The 15,499-nt window shown below is 38.5% G+C and overlaps 1 protein-coding gene across 3 annotated transcripts in view; it reads right to left on the bottom strand.

Moving 5' to 3' along the window:
• The window catches only part of GAD2 (glutamate decarboxylase 2), a 49,266-nt gene that overhangs the window by 8,836 nt on the left and 24,931 nt on the right, over nt 1–15,499 (bottom strand). For all 3 annotated transcript variants that reach the window (XM_034402447.3, XM_034402448.3, XM_034402449.3), the window contains exons 7-13: nt 12,456–12,571; nt 10,083–10,162; nt 6,833–6,887; nt 5,112–5,228; nt 4,101–4,165; nt 1,855–1,933; nt 911–1,060 (exon numbers count right to left, since the gene is read on the bottom strand). In XM_034402447.3, the coding sequence (XP_034258338.1) occupies nt 911–1,060; nt 1,855–1,933; nt 4,101–4,165; nt 5,112–5,228; nt 6,833–6,887; nt 10,083–10,162; nt 12,456–12,571 (662 nt within the window). The remainder of the gene's footprint in view (nt 1–910; nt 1,061–1,854; nt 1,934–4,100; nt 4,166–5,111; nt 5,229–6,832; nt 6,888–10,082; nt 10,163–12,455; nt 12,572–15,499) is intronic.

Below are 15,499 nucleotides of genomic sequence, written 5' to 3'. Positions count from 1 at the left end.
TGATTACATTAAAGCATCACAATTACGATATGCTGCCAACTAGCAAGATCTGGATGACAAGCCATAATTGGATGACATCAAGTGTTTTAAGCTTGAAAGTGACACCCACTTTCTGGGTGACTTCCTGGAAAAATGCAAACGTATTTGTATCATTGTTTGTTGGTTACTCCCAGCTTTCTTCTCTTATCTGCTTCTTACAGAAACAGAGGTCTTATGTAAGAGATTGCTCAAGTTTACCTCCAAGCTGCAGTGCAGAAGGACTAAGAAGGGTTGCCTAGCAACCAACATGCAATTTCGACTTGTCCAAAGCACAATGGAGAGAGAAGCAAAATGTTGACCATTTTTTTTTAAAAAATCATGTGTTAGTAGGGGAGGAAGAGACAGAAGGGCAATGTCAGAACATAGGAATGGTTGAAATTTTTGCCAATTTCTTTCTCATTGCATCTATTTTAGAAGGTACACTAGAGTTGTTGTGTTTTTGGCTTTAACATCACAGGAAACCATGATTTCCATTTTTCTGCAGTTAGAATTTGGGACTGCAAAAACAGGACTGGGGCTGCATGAGGGCCCTGGGCTCAACGTGTTCCCCACTACAGAAACATTTCCTTCTAATATCATGATGGGAATTTGTAGATGGTGCATGAGTCAAATAAATTGGGAAATGGAATCAAGAAAGTAGACCCAATTTAGCTGAAGGTAAAAACCTCCTATACATACACAGTAGTATATGCTATGTTCTCAGCATGTTCTAAAGAAGTAGCATTATCAATGCCGTTTCAAGGTCTCTGCTATAGACCATTTCAATTAACACACCTGGTCTTATCTCTGAAGTTCAATATTTTTCCTTATTGCATTCTGAGATCCCTGATTTGGACTACTGTTATCCCCACAAACTCATCTAAATGCTTACCTTTGCTCGCCACATCAGCCATAGTTTGAAGACATCAACATGGCGTCCACATTGCAATGCCTTGTCTCCAGTGTCATAAGAGAGATCATAATGCTTATCTTGTTGGAAGAGGTAAGAAGCATGCATCTGATTGCAGCTTTGCATCAGCCCCTTAAAAAGAAATAATAACACTCTGCATAGTTCTGATTTATTGCATCTTAAAGAACTACTTGTTGTGTTGGAAAAAGTTCCAAAAAGAGCAGGCAAAATGATTGAAGAAAAATTCTCCAAGAAAAATTTTCACAGTGTTTGGAAGTTTACAAATAAGGCAAGTACAGGGACCATGTCAAAAGTATATACAATTATGCTAAATCTGCAAAGAGGGATAATTTCTTAATACCAATACCTGTGGGATCATTCAACAAAACCAAGCATGTATGGTTTCTAGTCTAGGGAATCTAAGAAATCTTATTGCATTCATAATTTATTTATGGGCTTCCCACTGGAATCTATTTTTGGAAATAGAATTTTGGGTCTTTATCACTTCCATCCAAGTGGTATTCTTGTGTTATATATTACATTCCAGCATTGTCTATTCTAAATGGAGTGTGGATCAAAGTTACCATAAAGCAACTTCCTACTGCTTTTTGGCCGAAAAGGATTTAAATAAAAGATTGAACAACCATTTGTCTGAAATGGAACAAGGACTCATGCCTTGGAAGTGGGTTAGACTAGAAGACCTCAAAAATCTCTTCCAGATCTCTAATTCAATATACCTAGACAGTTGTTATGAAGTTTTTTAAATTCTGTGTTGAAAAGTGATTGGACTTTTTTCTTTTTAAATTTCAGATGTTATCTTAATTACACATGGGTGTATCTGCTGTGTCACAATTATGTAGAACCAACATATGAAAAGGCAGAAATCTGAAAGCAACAAGACATCGTTCAAAGTTTCAGCGGCTCACCTCTTCGCGTACAAGCAAGGCAGAACACTGAAGGGGAACCCCCATCATTTTGTGTGGATTCCATGTCACGGAATTTGCTCTGGAACAGAAACCAAACTTTAAAAGGAAGTGAAATGATCAAGGACTGCAATCTTAGAAGCTCAAATGGAAAAGCAATTATAAAACATAATAGGATTTTTGTAAGGCCAAAAGCAACAAGACTGAAAATAAGCATTTAAACACACACACACACACACACACACACACACGAAAACAAAAAGTAGATAACATAATTGTTTGATGTCACCATCAGACCTCTGTTCAGCTTAACTGGATTTGCAATCTTTTTTGGTATTTAACACAAAGATTAGGGATCTCAACTATAGTTCTAAAAATAAACTTTCTCGTTATCTGAAACAAGAATTTTAATATTTATGTATAGCATTTTCATTTTCCATACTATTTGTCTTCTGATTCATCTTTACATTTTGGAAGATAATTATTAATATTAGTTCAACAGATAAGAAATGGAGGTTTATAAAACAAGTACAAATATTTCAATTTTAGGTTTCACAGTTAAGTGGAGGATATATTGCAGTTCCAGAGCTGCATCATCTGTTTTGTTTTTGTTTTGTTTTCAGAAGGAAAGCATATCTGATGGCATTTTATATCTATGTTTCACATTAGTTCTGGAAGGTGGATAATATTAAGTCATTAGGATGCGCAATAATGAACATATACATTATCTTAGCTTTATGAGAAGTTTAAAATGGAGTCCCACCACCAGTAGAAGCTGAAATGCTGTGTTAACACCATAATACTGATTTATGTGTTGCTTTCCATCATACACCATGTTTCCTGCTATGTAAATAAATACAGAGGATCTCAACCTTGCATTTATTCCCTTTTCCTTTGAAAAAAATAATTTAGAACTTTCTACTTCTGAGTTCTCCAATGTCTAAACCTGAAAGAAATATTTGGAGTTGTTAAATTATGGTTAATTAGCATTACCGAGGACCTGAAAGTTTGACTTCATTCGTCTTAAACATAGTTTGACTAAAACAAATGCCTCCAGCCTCCTTATTAACATGCAGAAGAGGGAGACAAGCAGGAAGCCAGGATCAGCTGAAGGTTGTTCATATGCTCCTATAAAGTATTAGGAAAAATTATAACAGAATATAGAATAATGTATTCCACGTATTAGAGTAAGCCATAAAGTAGTTCAACCAAGTGAGGCTTAGCAGATTGAGTAAATGCAAACATTAAAGATCAAGCCATGATTTATGGCTTAAACTATAAATTCAGACAGTTGTAGTTTATCTTGTAAACCTTAGTGAAGCAACATATTAAAAAGTATAACTGAAAAAATGTCTTGGAAATGTTGGAAGTATGAATTCCATCTCTTCATGAACCACTAACTACAAAGGTATATGTATCGGGACATATGTAAGTATTTATTCAATGTTCTGTCTTTATTACTCTGCCAATGTCATATGGGAAAGACCAGGACCATATATTATGATTTAATTGAACAACTTTATTTCTTATGCCTATGCACAGGAATATTCTCAACTAATGGTTAGCACCTCCTAGAAGTTAGATAAGGATCAACAGAATTCATGGTAGATTGGATTTAGCACGTTTGTGGCTACATAGGGCTTCTAGGATTATCTCTCTTTTGACTCTGTCCCCAGGCTCTGCCACTCCTTCTCTTACTCCCTGTCTAAGAGATTGCTAATCTCAGAATCACTTTCTTCTCTTTGAGTCTCCTTCTGATCTGGCAGGATGCTGTTAGTTAGGTGCTAGGCTTTGCCGAGGGGCATTTTGTTATACAAGCAGGACATGGGGTAGGAGGTTAAGAACTGTCTCGATGGAGTCCACAATTGTGCAGTCAACTTCTCCCCCACCATATCATGTATGCTGCATGCTTGATATATATAAAATGGGAAGAGGCTTTAATCTCAACTGGTCGCCATCTTTTTTTGTAATTCTCGCAAATGCCCTGTTACTTAAGCATTTTACACCAGACTTCCCGGATCCCAACTCTTCAGCTTTCAAGGGTTTTAGTTCTTAGCTAGCATGACCAAAGACCATAACAAATGGAAATTATGGGAATTAATGCTTGAAAAGTTGGAGAATGCCTACCAGAAAAACGTTTTTCTAGGCTATTATTTCAAGCATGAATTAAATTGGCTTTGTTTTTCGCCAGGTTGGAGTTTCTTGGTATCAATGTGAGAAGCATATCATAATATCGTTATGAACCATACCTTTCAATGCCATTTAATTTCCATTTATGTTTTCTTGACATCAGCAGCCCACCACCCCAAGCTCCCTGGAAAAAGATTACAATCATCAGTTCCATTAAATAATAATTCAGATTTCTGAAAATATAACATTTTCATATTTAAAGATGTGAATCACTTATTTTCAGCTTTTTACTTATTTGGGAAAGCAGTTAAAATTTTGGAAATTGCCAAAGGTAAATTTTGATCAGTTTTCCAGTAACACTGCTGTAATTTGCAGCATATGTTGGAATTAGCTTGAATGCCTTTTAAGACAGCAATAATAAATCTTTCAGCACAAAGATCTTCCATCTATATGTATATGTATATTACGTATATGTGTATGTGTATATCAGTAGTGGGTTTCAAATCCCATCGCTACTGGTTCACTCATGAGTGCTTGCGTGCTCGAGCGCGCGACACTTCTGTGCATGTGCAGAGATGTCCAGGTGGGTTGGCAAAGCCTCTTGCTGCCGCCGCTACCGCATCACCCGATCCGAGGCGAACTGGTAGCAACCCACCACAGGTGTATATGTATATGTGTTTGTGTATGTGTATGTGTATTGTATTGCACATGTATATGATATGTATACACACACATGCACGTACATACATATACATGTGTGTGTGTGTGTGTGTGTGTGTGTGTGTGTAATTAAGTACCATTGTAGATACAGATGGAGTTGTATTTTTTAAAAAGATAACTTTGTGGAGGATTGATTTATCTATCGCTGTTAAGCATGAAGTCTACATAAAATGCCAGAATACTAAGACAGTATATCTTACACATCAAATGATTCACCATCTTTAGGGCTACCGTGTTATCTCTGAGAAGCAGAAAACCTTTCAATCTTCCAAAGATTCTATTAAGAAGTTTATTTTCATGTGAAGCAACACAGCCCAGACACAGTTAAATCCTCTGCATCTTCATTATCATTCCCACCAGCAGACCCAGGACTGGATTTACAATCTGATGCTTGAAGATTTAATACTCACATCCACGTGCATCCATATCTTATACTTCTTGCAAATATCAGCAATAGCTATAAGCGGATCAAAAGCTCCGTATACGGTAGTTCCTGCAGTGGCACTTACTAGAAAAGGAACAAATCCCTACAGGAATATATAAAAAAAACCCTCAGCAGATTAATTTCTTCTCCTCTGGCAATGCATAAGAGACCACTTTCTGTTATGAGGCAGCCAAGAGATTACACAGTACTTACTATTACAGTTACTTTATTTGCCATGTGATTGCTGTTTCTAACAGTAGGAGGCAGCAAGCTGCCAAAACAATAGAAATGATTCAGTATTGTTTACCTAAACAACCTAATGGGGTACATAACAGACCATCCAAAGTGCAATCTTAAACTCTCAGAGCAGAGAGAACCTAATTAAATGTCTTCAGCTTCCTTCCATCTAAACATTGTCAGGATTTCCTCATTGGGGATCTTTACAGTAACTCAGCTCTTACTGTGTGGATATGCAATAACATTTTGCTGAAATAGCTGCACGACATTCTAATTTTATCAGACTAATAGGATGTATTGTTCTCCAAGATTGGAGGCAATTATATTTTGAGGATACTGATTGGCTGATAAAATGCTATAAACGAGGCATTACCTTTGCAAATTTACCAGGGACTGATCAATGCTTGCTTAGTCACATGATACTTCCTTTTAAAAAGGATAAAAGGAAATTCAATAAAATTCATGTAGGTTGGATGTGGTCAGACAGAAAAAATGCAGACTTTAAAATGCAGACTGGGGACAAGATATGGCCAGTATTGTGATCAGTGAGGAACACTGGGGTGCCAGGGAGTCCCCTAGTTTGTCATAGAAATTCCAAGAGAAAGAACCTATAACCTTTTTCAGGTCTCATTGTATGTTTGTGTGTGTGTGAGTGAAAAATATCAAAAAAAGGCAGTCACAACCATGTGATTAAACCCCCACTCTCTTTTACATGCATTGTAACACACCAAATTTTGATTGCCTAGTTGTGGCTGTAGTCTTGACATTATTGACACAAAACACAAAACACAAAACACACACACACACACACACACACACACACACACACACACACACAAAGATGGATGGACTGACCTGACTTCCACACCCCCCCACAACCCCTTTATTCTTCAATTTCATTCCATTTACTCTAGCCTCGTAATTTCCTGAGAAGAATTCAAATGTTTGCACATTATTCTGGGACATTTAGAACTGTCTAATAAAAATAGTGCCCTAATATGAATTGTTGAAGGTACTTTGTGTTTATTTGTTTCTTTGTTTTTAACCTCACTTGGAAAAATCCAAATCTAGCACCAAGATCCTACACTAGAGGAAGAGGATTTTAGAAATGAGGATGGGGTTTCCTTCTCTGAGGGAACATCACATATCAGCAAGCATTTCCACTACCACCTTTCAGATAATTTCTTCTCTTTCTCAAAATTCTACACAGTTGGATTTTTAAAAATTGACTATGTATCCATATGCACATAAAAGAGCTATGTTTAATTTGTTATTTTTACCTAGCTAGTGACAGATCCTTTTTTTTCCAAGCAAAAGTAATCCAGAGAACCAGATGTATTATCTTTAGATGATCATGATGAGATTTTTAATCCAGCATATTGGTGAAGACTGAGATACAGCATGAAAAATGTCATATTGCTGGAATATCTGAATGGCATTAAATAGAAACTTTAGATAGAATTAACTTGCCTTTTGCTTGGCCTCAACAATTCGTCTTTCAAGATCAGATGGGATCATTTTCCCCCTGGAAATAGTGAATATATAAATAAATATGATGGATATGGATATAATCATACTAAATACTAAGTGTTTTCAAATGTCTTATCCAAGATAAGCTGCTATTTATGAAAATTGTCCTTTGCTGCTTACAAACTGTCAGAAGCATTAGCTTATCTGTCAGTTTATAAAGCAATACAACTGGCATGTACACAACACAGTAAACCTAATTACAGAATTAAATAATTTCCCAACAATTCACGCAATATACTGAGGAATAGTTTAAGATGGCTCATTTGCATAACACATGATGCCGTACAAAAATTAATTCAGGTTAATGCCAAGCAAACTTTGCATATTGTACAAATGCACAAACTAAGTTTTACCTGACATAATTAAACCTGTTTTGTAATCTGTTGTGTTAATATGTTCATTCACTATCTTGTGTTTATTACTTGTCTGAATTACAAGTGGCTAATAGCTAGGGTTTGAAGAAAAATTTGTCTCTCATTTATGCAAGTATAAACTCGTGCGTATGTATGTGTGTGTGACTCCTTTTTTTACCAGTAACGTTTGAGTGGGGAGATATCAAAAGTAGTATAAGGAACTCAGATTTATGAAATGATTTATTTTTCCACTGTTAATTTGCCTATTAAATTCTTAAAGCATATGAGTCTAAAAGGTACTTGATAAATCTTGGCAATTAAAAAATTGGATTTTAAAGAAGTTTAGGCCACAATATATATAGCAGCCGAAATGATACAGTCATGGTACCATGAAATATATTCATATTGACTGCTATAATCAGTTCCATGGGGGCAGGAAGGCGGAATCAAGATGTTAATAGGATCTGAGCTAGACATTCACATGAAGCATGCTATGCAGCTTCCAAGAACTCTACCACTGTAGGGAGCACAAATGGAATTTTCAGCATACTTCATCTTCAATGAACTCTTTTGTTAGCTGCGTTCTGCAGTACATACATGCATGGATGGCGCCCACGCTCATATTTATGAACTGGTAGGGAAAGTAAGTGAATACCACCCCTGCTTATGACCATTCTTCAAAGTTATGACCTTTGCAGCCTTCCCATCATCATGTCATAAAAATTCAGATGCTTGGCAATTGGTTCATATTTATGACGGTTGCAATGTCCCAAGTGTCATGTGATCACCTTTTGTGACCTTCTGACAAAGACAAAGTCAATGGGGAAGCCAGATTCATTTAACAACCGGGCTACTAACTTACCAATTGCAGTGATTCACTTAACAATTATGGCAAGAAAGATCGTAAAATGGGGCAAAATTCACTTAAAATATTCACTTAACAAATGTCTCATTTAATTTTGGACCCAATTGTGGTCATAAGTCGAGGACTGCCTATATTTAATAGAGAAGAAAAAAACATTTGGAGTCATTATTGTTCTTTTTGATATCCATAGATTGTTTCTTTGTATGCTTTGCTCACTATAATTTTACGGTTGTCCCATAACATAAGTTAGGTAGACATATTATAAACAACACAATATAAACAAGAAATACTGCCAAGCCTCACTCAGAATTAAATTATTTAAATTGAGACAGTCAGACTAAAAGATTCAAAGATATGTTATGTGTTAATATCACTTTATAAAATGCCTTGGTAAGGCCACACTTGGAATACTGCATTCAGTTTTGGTCGCCATGATGTGAAAAAGATGTGGAGACTCTACAAAGAGTGCAGAGAAGAGCAACAAAGATGATTAGGGGACTGGAAGCTAAAACATATGAAGAATGGTTGCAGGAACTGGGTATGTCTAGTTTAATGAAAAGAAGGACTAAGGGAGACATGATAGCAGTGTTCCAATATCTCAGGGGTTGCCACGAAGAAGAGGAAGTCAAACTATTAATCAAAGCACCTGAGGGTAGAACAAGAAGCAATGGGTGGAAACTAATCAAGGAGAGAATCAACTTAGAACTAAGGAGACATTTCCTGACAGTTGGAACAATTAATCAGTGCAACAACTTGCTTCCAGAAGTTGTGAATGCTCCAATACTGGAAATTTTTAAGAAGATGTTGGATAACCATTTGTCTGAAGTGGTGTAGGGCTTCTTGCCTAAGCAGGGGGTTGGACTAGAAGACCTCCAAAGTCCCTTCCAACTCTGTTATTGTATTCTAATTAAGATATGGTGTCAAAATTACCAAAGATATGGTGTCAAAATCCTTAGCACCAGAAAATCTCTCTCTGGGAAGACTTTCCATAATTGAGGTGCTACTATCAGGGAAAAAAAACCTTCTTCCTAATAAGGATAATTGGTCAGTTTATTTGCACAGAGCACTGAGAACAATTCCCTGAAGATTTGGTGGGTGCAGAGAAAAGACAATGGTTTTCTGGTATTCAAGTTTTAACAATTACAAAAACCCATGAAACTAATTCCTAAGCAGAGACTTTAGGAAATAGAATTAGCAACATTTCCTACCTTGGACCAGTCTCAATGGCCATAAAAAGTACAACATGATGGTAGATCAAAAACAGGAAATGTTTGGAAACGGAAATTACTTACTACATTACAATGATAAGTAAATATGATGAGTGGTTAAATATTTCTAACCAGCTTTCTGGGCAAATATTCATCCTAATGGAGCTTAAAAAAATCTTCTGTATTCAAAAATGTTTCCTATTAAAATGTATCTATTGCACTCATAAATAAAATTATTAAAGGAATTTTTTTCTTGCAAAAGGGTAAACAATATGAGGTTTTGGCACTTGCACATATGAATGCTGAAATTTTGTGAAATCTTTCTGGATAAATTTGGTTCCTTTGGGTTGAGAATGTAGAGCAGCCTGAAAATGGGTGCCGACCAGTGGTGGGTTGCCCTGGTTCGGACCGGTTCTATAGAACTGGTAGTAAAACTGGTGGGAGGCTCCGCCCACCCACCACAACGTCATCATGGGTGATCTGCGCATGCATAGAAGCAAACTCCCACTGCAAACCGCTAGTAAAGGTAAGTGGGACCCACCCCTGGTGCTCACCAGTAGTGGACTTCAATTTCGATTCCTACCGGTTCCCTTGTGGGCACGCACACATGTGAGCGTGAGCATGACACTTCTGTGCATGCGCAGAGACATCCAGGTGGGTGGGCAGAGCCTCCCACTGCTGCTACCGGTTCGCCCAATCCAGCGCGAACCAATAGTAACCCACCACCGATGCTAACTTTTGGTTAAATTAAAAGTTCTGCTTACCTTTCGTCACATCTGATCAAAATCACACTGTCAGTACCAATTCCTAAAGCTGCTGCTCCTTTCTTCACTGAAAAATGACTCTGAAAAAGTATATTGATTATTTTGTACATGGAAGCAATGCACCAATATATTTCTCCTATGAAATAATGCTCTTGCATTTGTCTTCTTTGCAAACTAGTGAAATGTTAGGATTAATTCTTTAAGGGTTTGTAAAAAAAAAAAAAAAAAAGCAAAATCCAGTCTCATCTTAGAAATTGACAAATGCATTATAATAGAGGTTTAGTGGGCTACTGTGTATTTCATCATCAGCATAAAGTGTTGTCCTGAGTTACAAAGCAAGTCTAATCAAGTAATGGTATTTTAAATGAATTTGAGAAGATATGGCAAGTACAGCAGTTGTTGATACACAAACCTTTGGCCAGTGGGTAGGTTGAATCCTATTATTTTGTTTCTCTTTTCTTTGCAATTCTCCCCCATCCATATTTATATTTATCTGAAACAATCCTATTGGGAGAAATTGGGGGAACTCATATTTAGCCTTGAAAAGTTTGAGAAAGTGTGTGAGATGTGCTCAAATTCCTGAAAATAGAAGTGCTCACAATTAGGAAGCCTGACCATCCTCAGGGGTGTCAAACTCGATTTCATTGAGGGCCACATCAGGGTTGTGTTTGACCTCAGGGGGGCCAGCTTGACATCATTCATGTTGAGGGCACCTGTGGTGGCCCGAGAGCTCTGTCAGAGAAAACAGGCTCCTGAGCTCCATTTTCGGCTGTGATGTCCTCCTGTAACCCTCTGCTAGCGAAAACGGAACTCTGGAGGGCTGCCTGTGGCCCTTGCGAGTGCCATTTTCACTGGCAGAGGCATCGCAGGCCAGTCCATCACTGTTTCCAGGGCAGCCCCACAGGCCGGATCTAAGCACCCCACGGGCCAGATCTGGCCCCTGGGCCTTGAGTTTGACACCTCTGCTCTATTGCCTCTGACTGGCATGTAATGTTTTCTGAATGCAACTTTTTCTTAAGACCTACTGTAGCCGAACAGCCAAACATCTTAACAATCAATGGCCTTTTTTCTTTTATAACCTTGAGCCACTTTTAAAATTTCTGAGTCTCAAGAGACATTACACAGTTCATTTTTTTTCAATTAAAACAAAAACGAATGGGATTGATGCTTTCTTTTTCTTTGCATTGTGTATTTCATCAGTATATTTTACAGTTTGTATCACAGTTTTCATGTGTTTCCCAACCCAAAACCATTCAGCCAACATTCATGTGCCTGATTAGGAATTGGGGATTATGGGCTTTAGAGATTGCAAGATAGATAACAATGTAAGATTCAGTTCTGATTGCAGGTTGCCAGCCCTGAGGAAAATTATTCTTCTTGGGGAAGAAATTTAAATCCCAGAGCTCAGAGTCATTTCAAGAATGAGATAGGTGACATATAAATTGAATGAATGAATGAATTAATTAATTTATTTATTTATCTCCTTTATGAATAAATCTGATAGGACCTTGTCTTTATTTGTGAATCCCATAACATTATTCTGACTTCATTCATACAATATTTTAATTTGATTAAAAAATAGAATTGATCTGATAACTACGTCCAAACAATTAAATTATATAATGGCTTAATGGATGATCTGATTCCCCTCCGACCTGCAAACTATTCAACTCTAATATTACCATGTTGTTCAAGCCTAGACGGAGTCACCTAGCACAGTTGTTTAGAAAATTAGTCACTTGATGTAAAACAAAGAGTTTTGAATTCTAAGTATTTATATCAATTCAGTTTGTTACAATTGTCTTTGCACTGGATTCCACAGAAATGATGTTCAATTGACCTAATTAGTATTAGACATTTCAGAACCTTATGAAGTCCCTAAACTACCTTTCTCAAGAGCCTCAGATCATGTCTGGTCACCATTGTTGAAAACTGGTGGCACGGAAAGAGAATCATAGTGAAACCATAATCTAAGTTGTAGAATGAATTTTAAAAAGAGTTTAAAAATCCTGAAACTCCCCTATCTGCAGAGCACAAGAAACTGCTCCAGAAAATTCTAACCTGGCCACTTTGCATCATAACTTCATCTGCTGTAGGTTCCAGCAACCCAATAAACAAAACATTAGTGCACCTCCTAAGATCAAAACTGTGCCAAGTGCTTGTATAAAGACAGGATTAATTTCAAATTCACATTTATTCACAAACATCACTGTGTAATGCATTTCAAAAAGAAAGAATCATTGGTTCTAATATGGGATGCCCTGTTTGGAAAAGAATAAACATACGCACATCCAAAGGAAGAATATATGTCACAGAAAGAAAGCAATAAGCCAAAGATAAATTGGGCATAAAGGATTACAGAGGAACACCTACATGTTCTGAGGTGAAGGCAACCAGTCTCGGAATAGCTGCCATTCCTTTCTCTTTAACTTCTGGAAACATCTTGAAACGTGCAATCAACATAGCATACATGTTAGATATGGCACCACCTGGAGACCACAGTAAGAGTGTTACTTTTATTGATTCACACTTTGCATACAAACTAAACCTTTTTTCATAGTAGACATTTTTCTCAGGGTTTAATCCAAATACAGGTATCATAAATTCTCACTCATTCAGTTTATATTCATGTGCTGAATTTTGAAGGCAGGTAACAATGGAAGAAATATGAAGAAGACAAAAGCAATAAAAAATACTGTAGAACCACATTTTACTTTTTACTCTTGTTTGAATCCATTTGCTCAATGACCCTTTCACTATTAAAAATCTAAACTTGTTTGAAAGAATTTGGAAGATTCAGTGCTATTTTTTTTTCCTATTACCTTCCCTTAATTTCTTATCTTGCTGTTCTAGATTTGATGGCTTAGCTCCAAAGGAATAGAGAGTCTTACCTAGGACAACTTATTGTCTTACTTCTAGAATGTACATTCTTCACTGACCAAACAGTTTTTTCAGTTTATAATCTCAATAGAGGATTTTTTTCCCCAATAGATCAGATAGAGTTTGTTTCAAGCAGAGAAGACAGCAGAAAACATTTCTTCTCCTGAACTGGACTATAAGAATCCCCAATTCTCACAGTATCTATTCAGACATAGATATGTATTTGTAAATTTTGATGATTCCAATGTGTATTTAAAAAATTGCTGTACAAAATAGGTTCAATGCAGTACTGCAGGCTAACTCACTGCCAGGAGTTCTGACCAGCTCAAGGTTGACTCAGCCTTCCATCCTTCTGAGGTGGGTAAAATGAGGACCCAGATTGTTGAGGGAATATGCTGACTCTGTAAATGGCTTAGAGAGGGCCCTAAAGCGCTGTGAAATGTTATATAAGTCTAAGTGCTATTGCTATTGCTATTTTGTACTATGGTACTTTATATTTGACTCTGGCAAGTAGATTTGGGTTCTGCTTAAAAAAAATAGAATGAATTTTGCTCTCCTTACTACGTAATCATTTTAAAGAGATTTCTGTTAATTGAATCTATAATCCAACAGTCTCATTTAAATTAGATTCATTCCACGAGATAAGTCATTAAGTAATAGATTGTAAATCATAATTGGTTCACATTACATGTTAAGTAAAAAAAAGTCATATCATGGCCTAGTGCAATGATGATGATGATGATGATGATGATGATGATGATGATGATGATGATTTATTGAATTTATATACCGCCCTACTCCCGAAGGACTCAGGGCGGTGAACAGCCAAAAGATAAAATACATATAATACAAATGTTAAAAAATCATTAAACTACAATTAAATGATTTGGCCCAGAAAACAAAATTTAAAAACCCCAATTTTATAAGACAAATTTAAAATTAAAAACAATTTAAAACAATTTAAAAAAGAGGTTAGGCCAGGCTGGCCTGCTGGAATAGGAATGTTTTAAGGGCACGGTGGAAAGCGCACAGATCAGTGATCCTCTGTATCTCCGGGGGGAGCTCGTTCCAGATGGCAGGTGCTTCCACAGAGAAGGCTCTCCTCCTGGGGGCTGCCAGTCGACACTGTTTGACCGACGGCACCCTAAGAAGCCCCTCTCTATGGGAGCATACTGGTCGGTGAGAGGCTACTGGTGGCAGAAGGCAGTCTCGTAGATACCCCAGTCCTAGGCCATGGAGCGCTCTAAAGGTGGTAACCAAAACCTTGAAGTGCACCCGGAAGACCACTGGGAGCCAGTGCAGCTCGCGCAGGAGGGGGGGGGTCACATGGGAGTGCCCCGTGGCTTCCATAACCACCCACGTGGCTGCATTCTGGACCAGCTGGAGCCTCCGGGTGCTCCTCAAGGAGAGCCCCATGTAGAGAGCATTGCAGTAGTCCAGGCGGGAAGTGACGAGGGCATGAGTGACCGTATTTAACGAGTCCCGATCCAGAAAGGGATGCAACTGGCGAATCAGGTGAACCTGATAAAATGCCTTCCCGGCCACAGCCATCAGATGCCTTTCTAAAGACAGCTGTGAGTCCAGGAGGACACCCAAGTTGCGGACCCTCTCTGTGTGGGCCAATGACTCGCCCCCAATAGTCAGTGATGGCACCAACTGACAATATTGGGATGTCGGAAACCACAGCCACTCGGTCTTGGATGGGTTGAGCCCGAGTCTGTTTCTTCCCATCCAGATCCATACAGCCTCCAGGCACCGGGACATCACTTCAAGGGCATCATTGGGGTTGTCCGGGGTGGAGATGTACAGCTGAGTGTCATCAGCGTACTGGTGGTACTTCACCCCGAAACCACGGATGATCTCACCCAGTGGCTTCACATAAATGTTGAACAGAAGGGGCAAGAGGACCGACCTTTGTGGCACCCCACATACAAGGGGCCTCGGGGTCGACCTCTGCCCCCCTGCCAACACAGACTGCGACCGGTCAGAGAGAAAGGAGGAGAATCACCGCAACACGGTGCCCCCCATCCCTAACTCTTCCAGCCGGTGCAGCATGATACCATGGTCGATGGTATCAAAAGCCGCTGAGAGGTCTAATAGGACCAGGATAGAGGAACAACCCCTGTCCCGAGCCCTCCAGAGATCATCAACCAATGCGACCAATGCCATTTCCGTGCTGTACCCAGGCCTGAAGCCCAACTGGAACGGATCCAGATAAGCTGATTCATCCAGGTATTGAGGGAGCTGTCATGCTACCACACTCTCAACAACCTTCACAACAAAGCGAAGGCTGGAGACTGGACGGTAATTAGCCAACACTGCCGGGTCCAGGGAAGGCTTCTTGAGGAGAGAACTCACCACCGCCTCTTTCAAGGCGGCGGGAAAGACACCCTTACTCAAAGAAGCATTTATAATCCCCTGGAGCCAGCCTCGTGTAACTTCCCGAGAGGTCAGCACCAGCCAGGAGCGACACGGGTCCAATAAACATGTGGTAGCATTCAGTCTACTCAGTATCCTGTCCATGTCTTCAGGAGTCA

This window comes from Pantherophis guttatus, chromosome 4 (genome assembly GCF_059756535.1).
Source record: "Pantherophis guttatus breed Tessera chromosome 4, ASM5975653v1, whole genome shotgun sequence".
Lineage (NCBI taxonomy): Eukaryota > Metazoa > Chordata > Lepidosauria > Squamata > Colubridae > Pantherophis > Pantherophis guttatus.
This window is presented reverse-complemented; position numbering and strand designations above follow the sequence as displayed.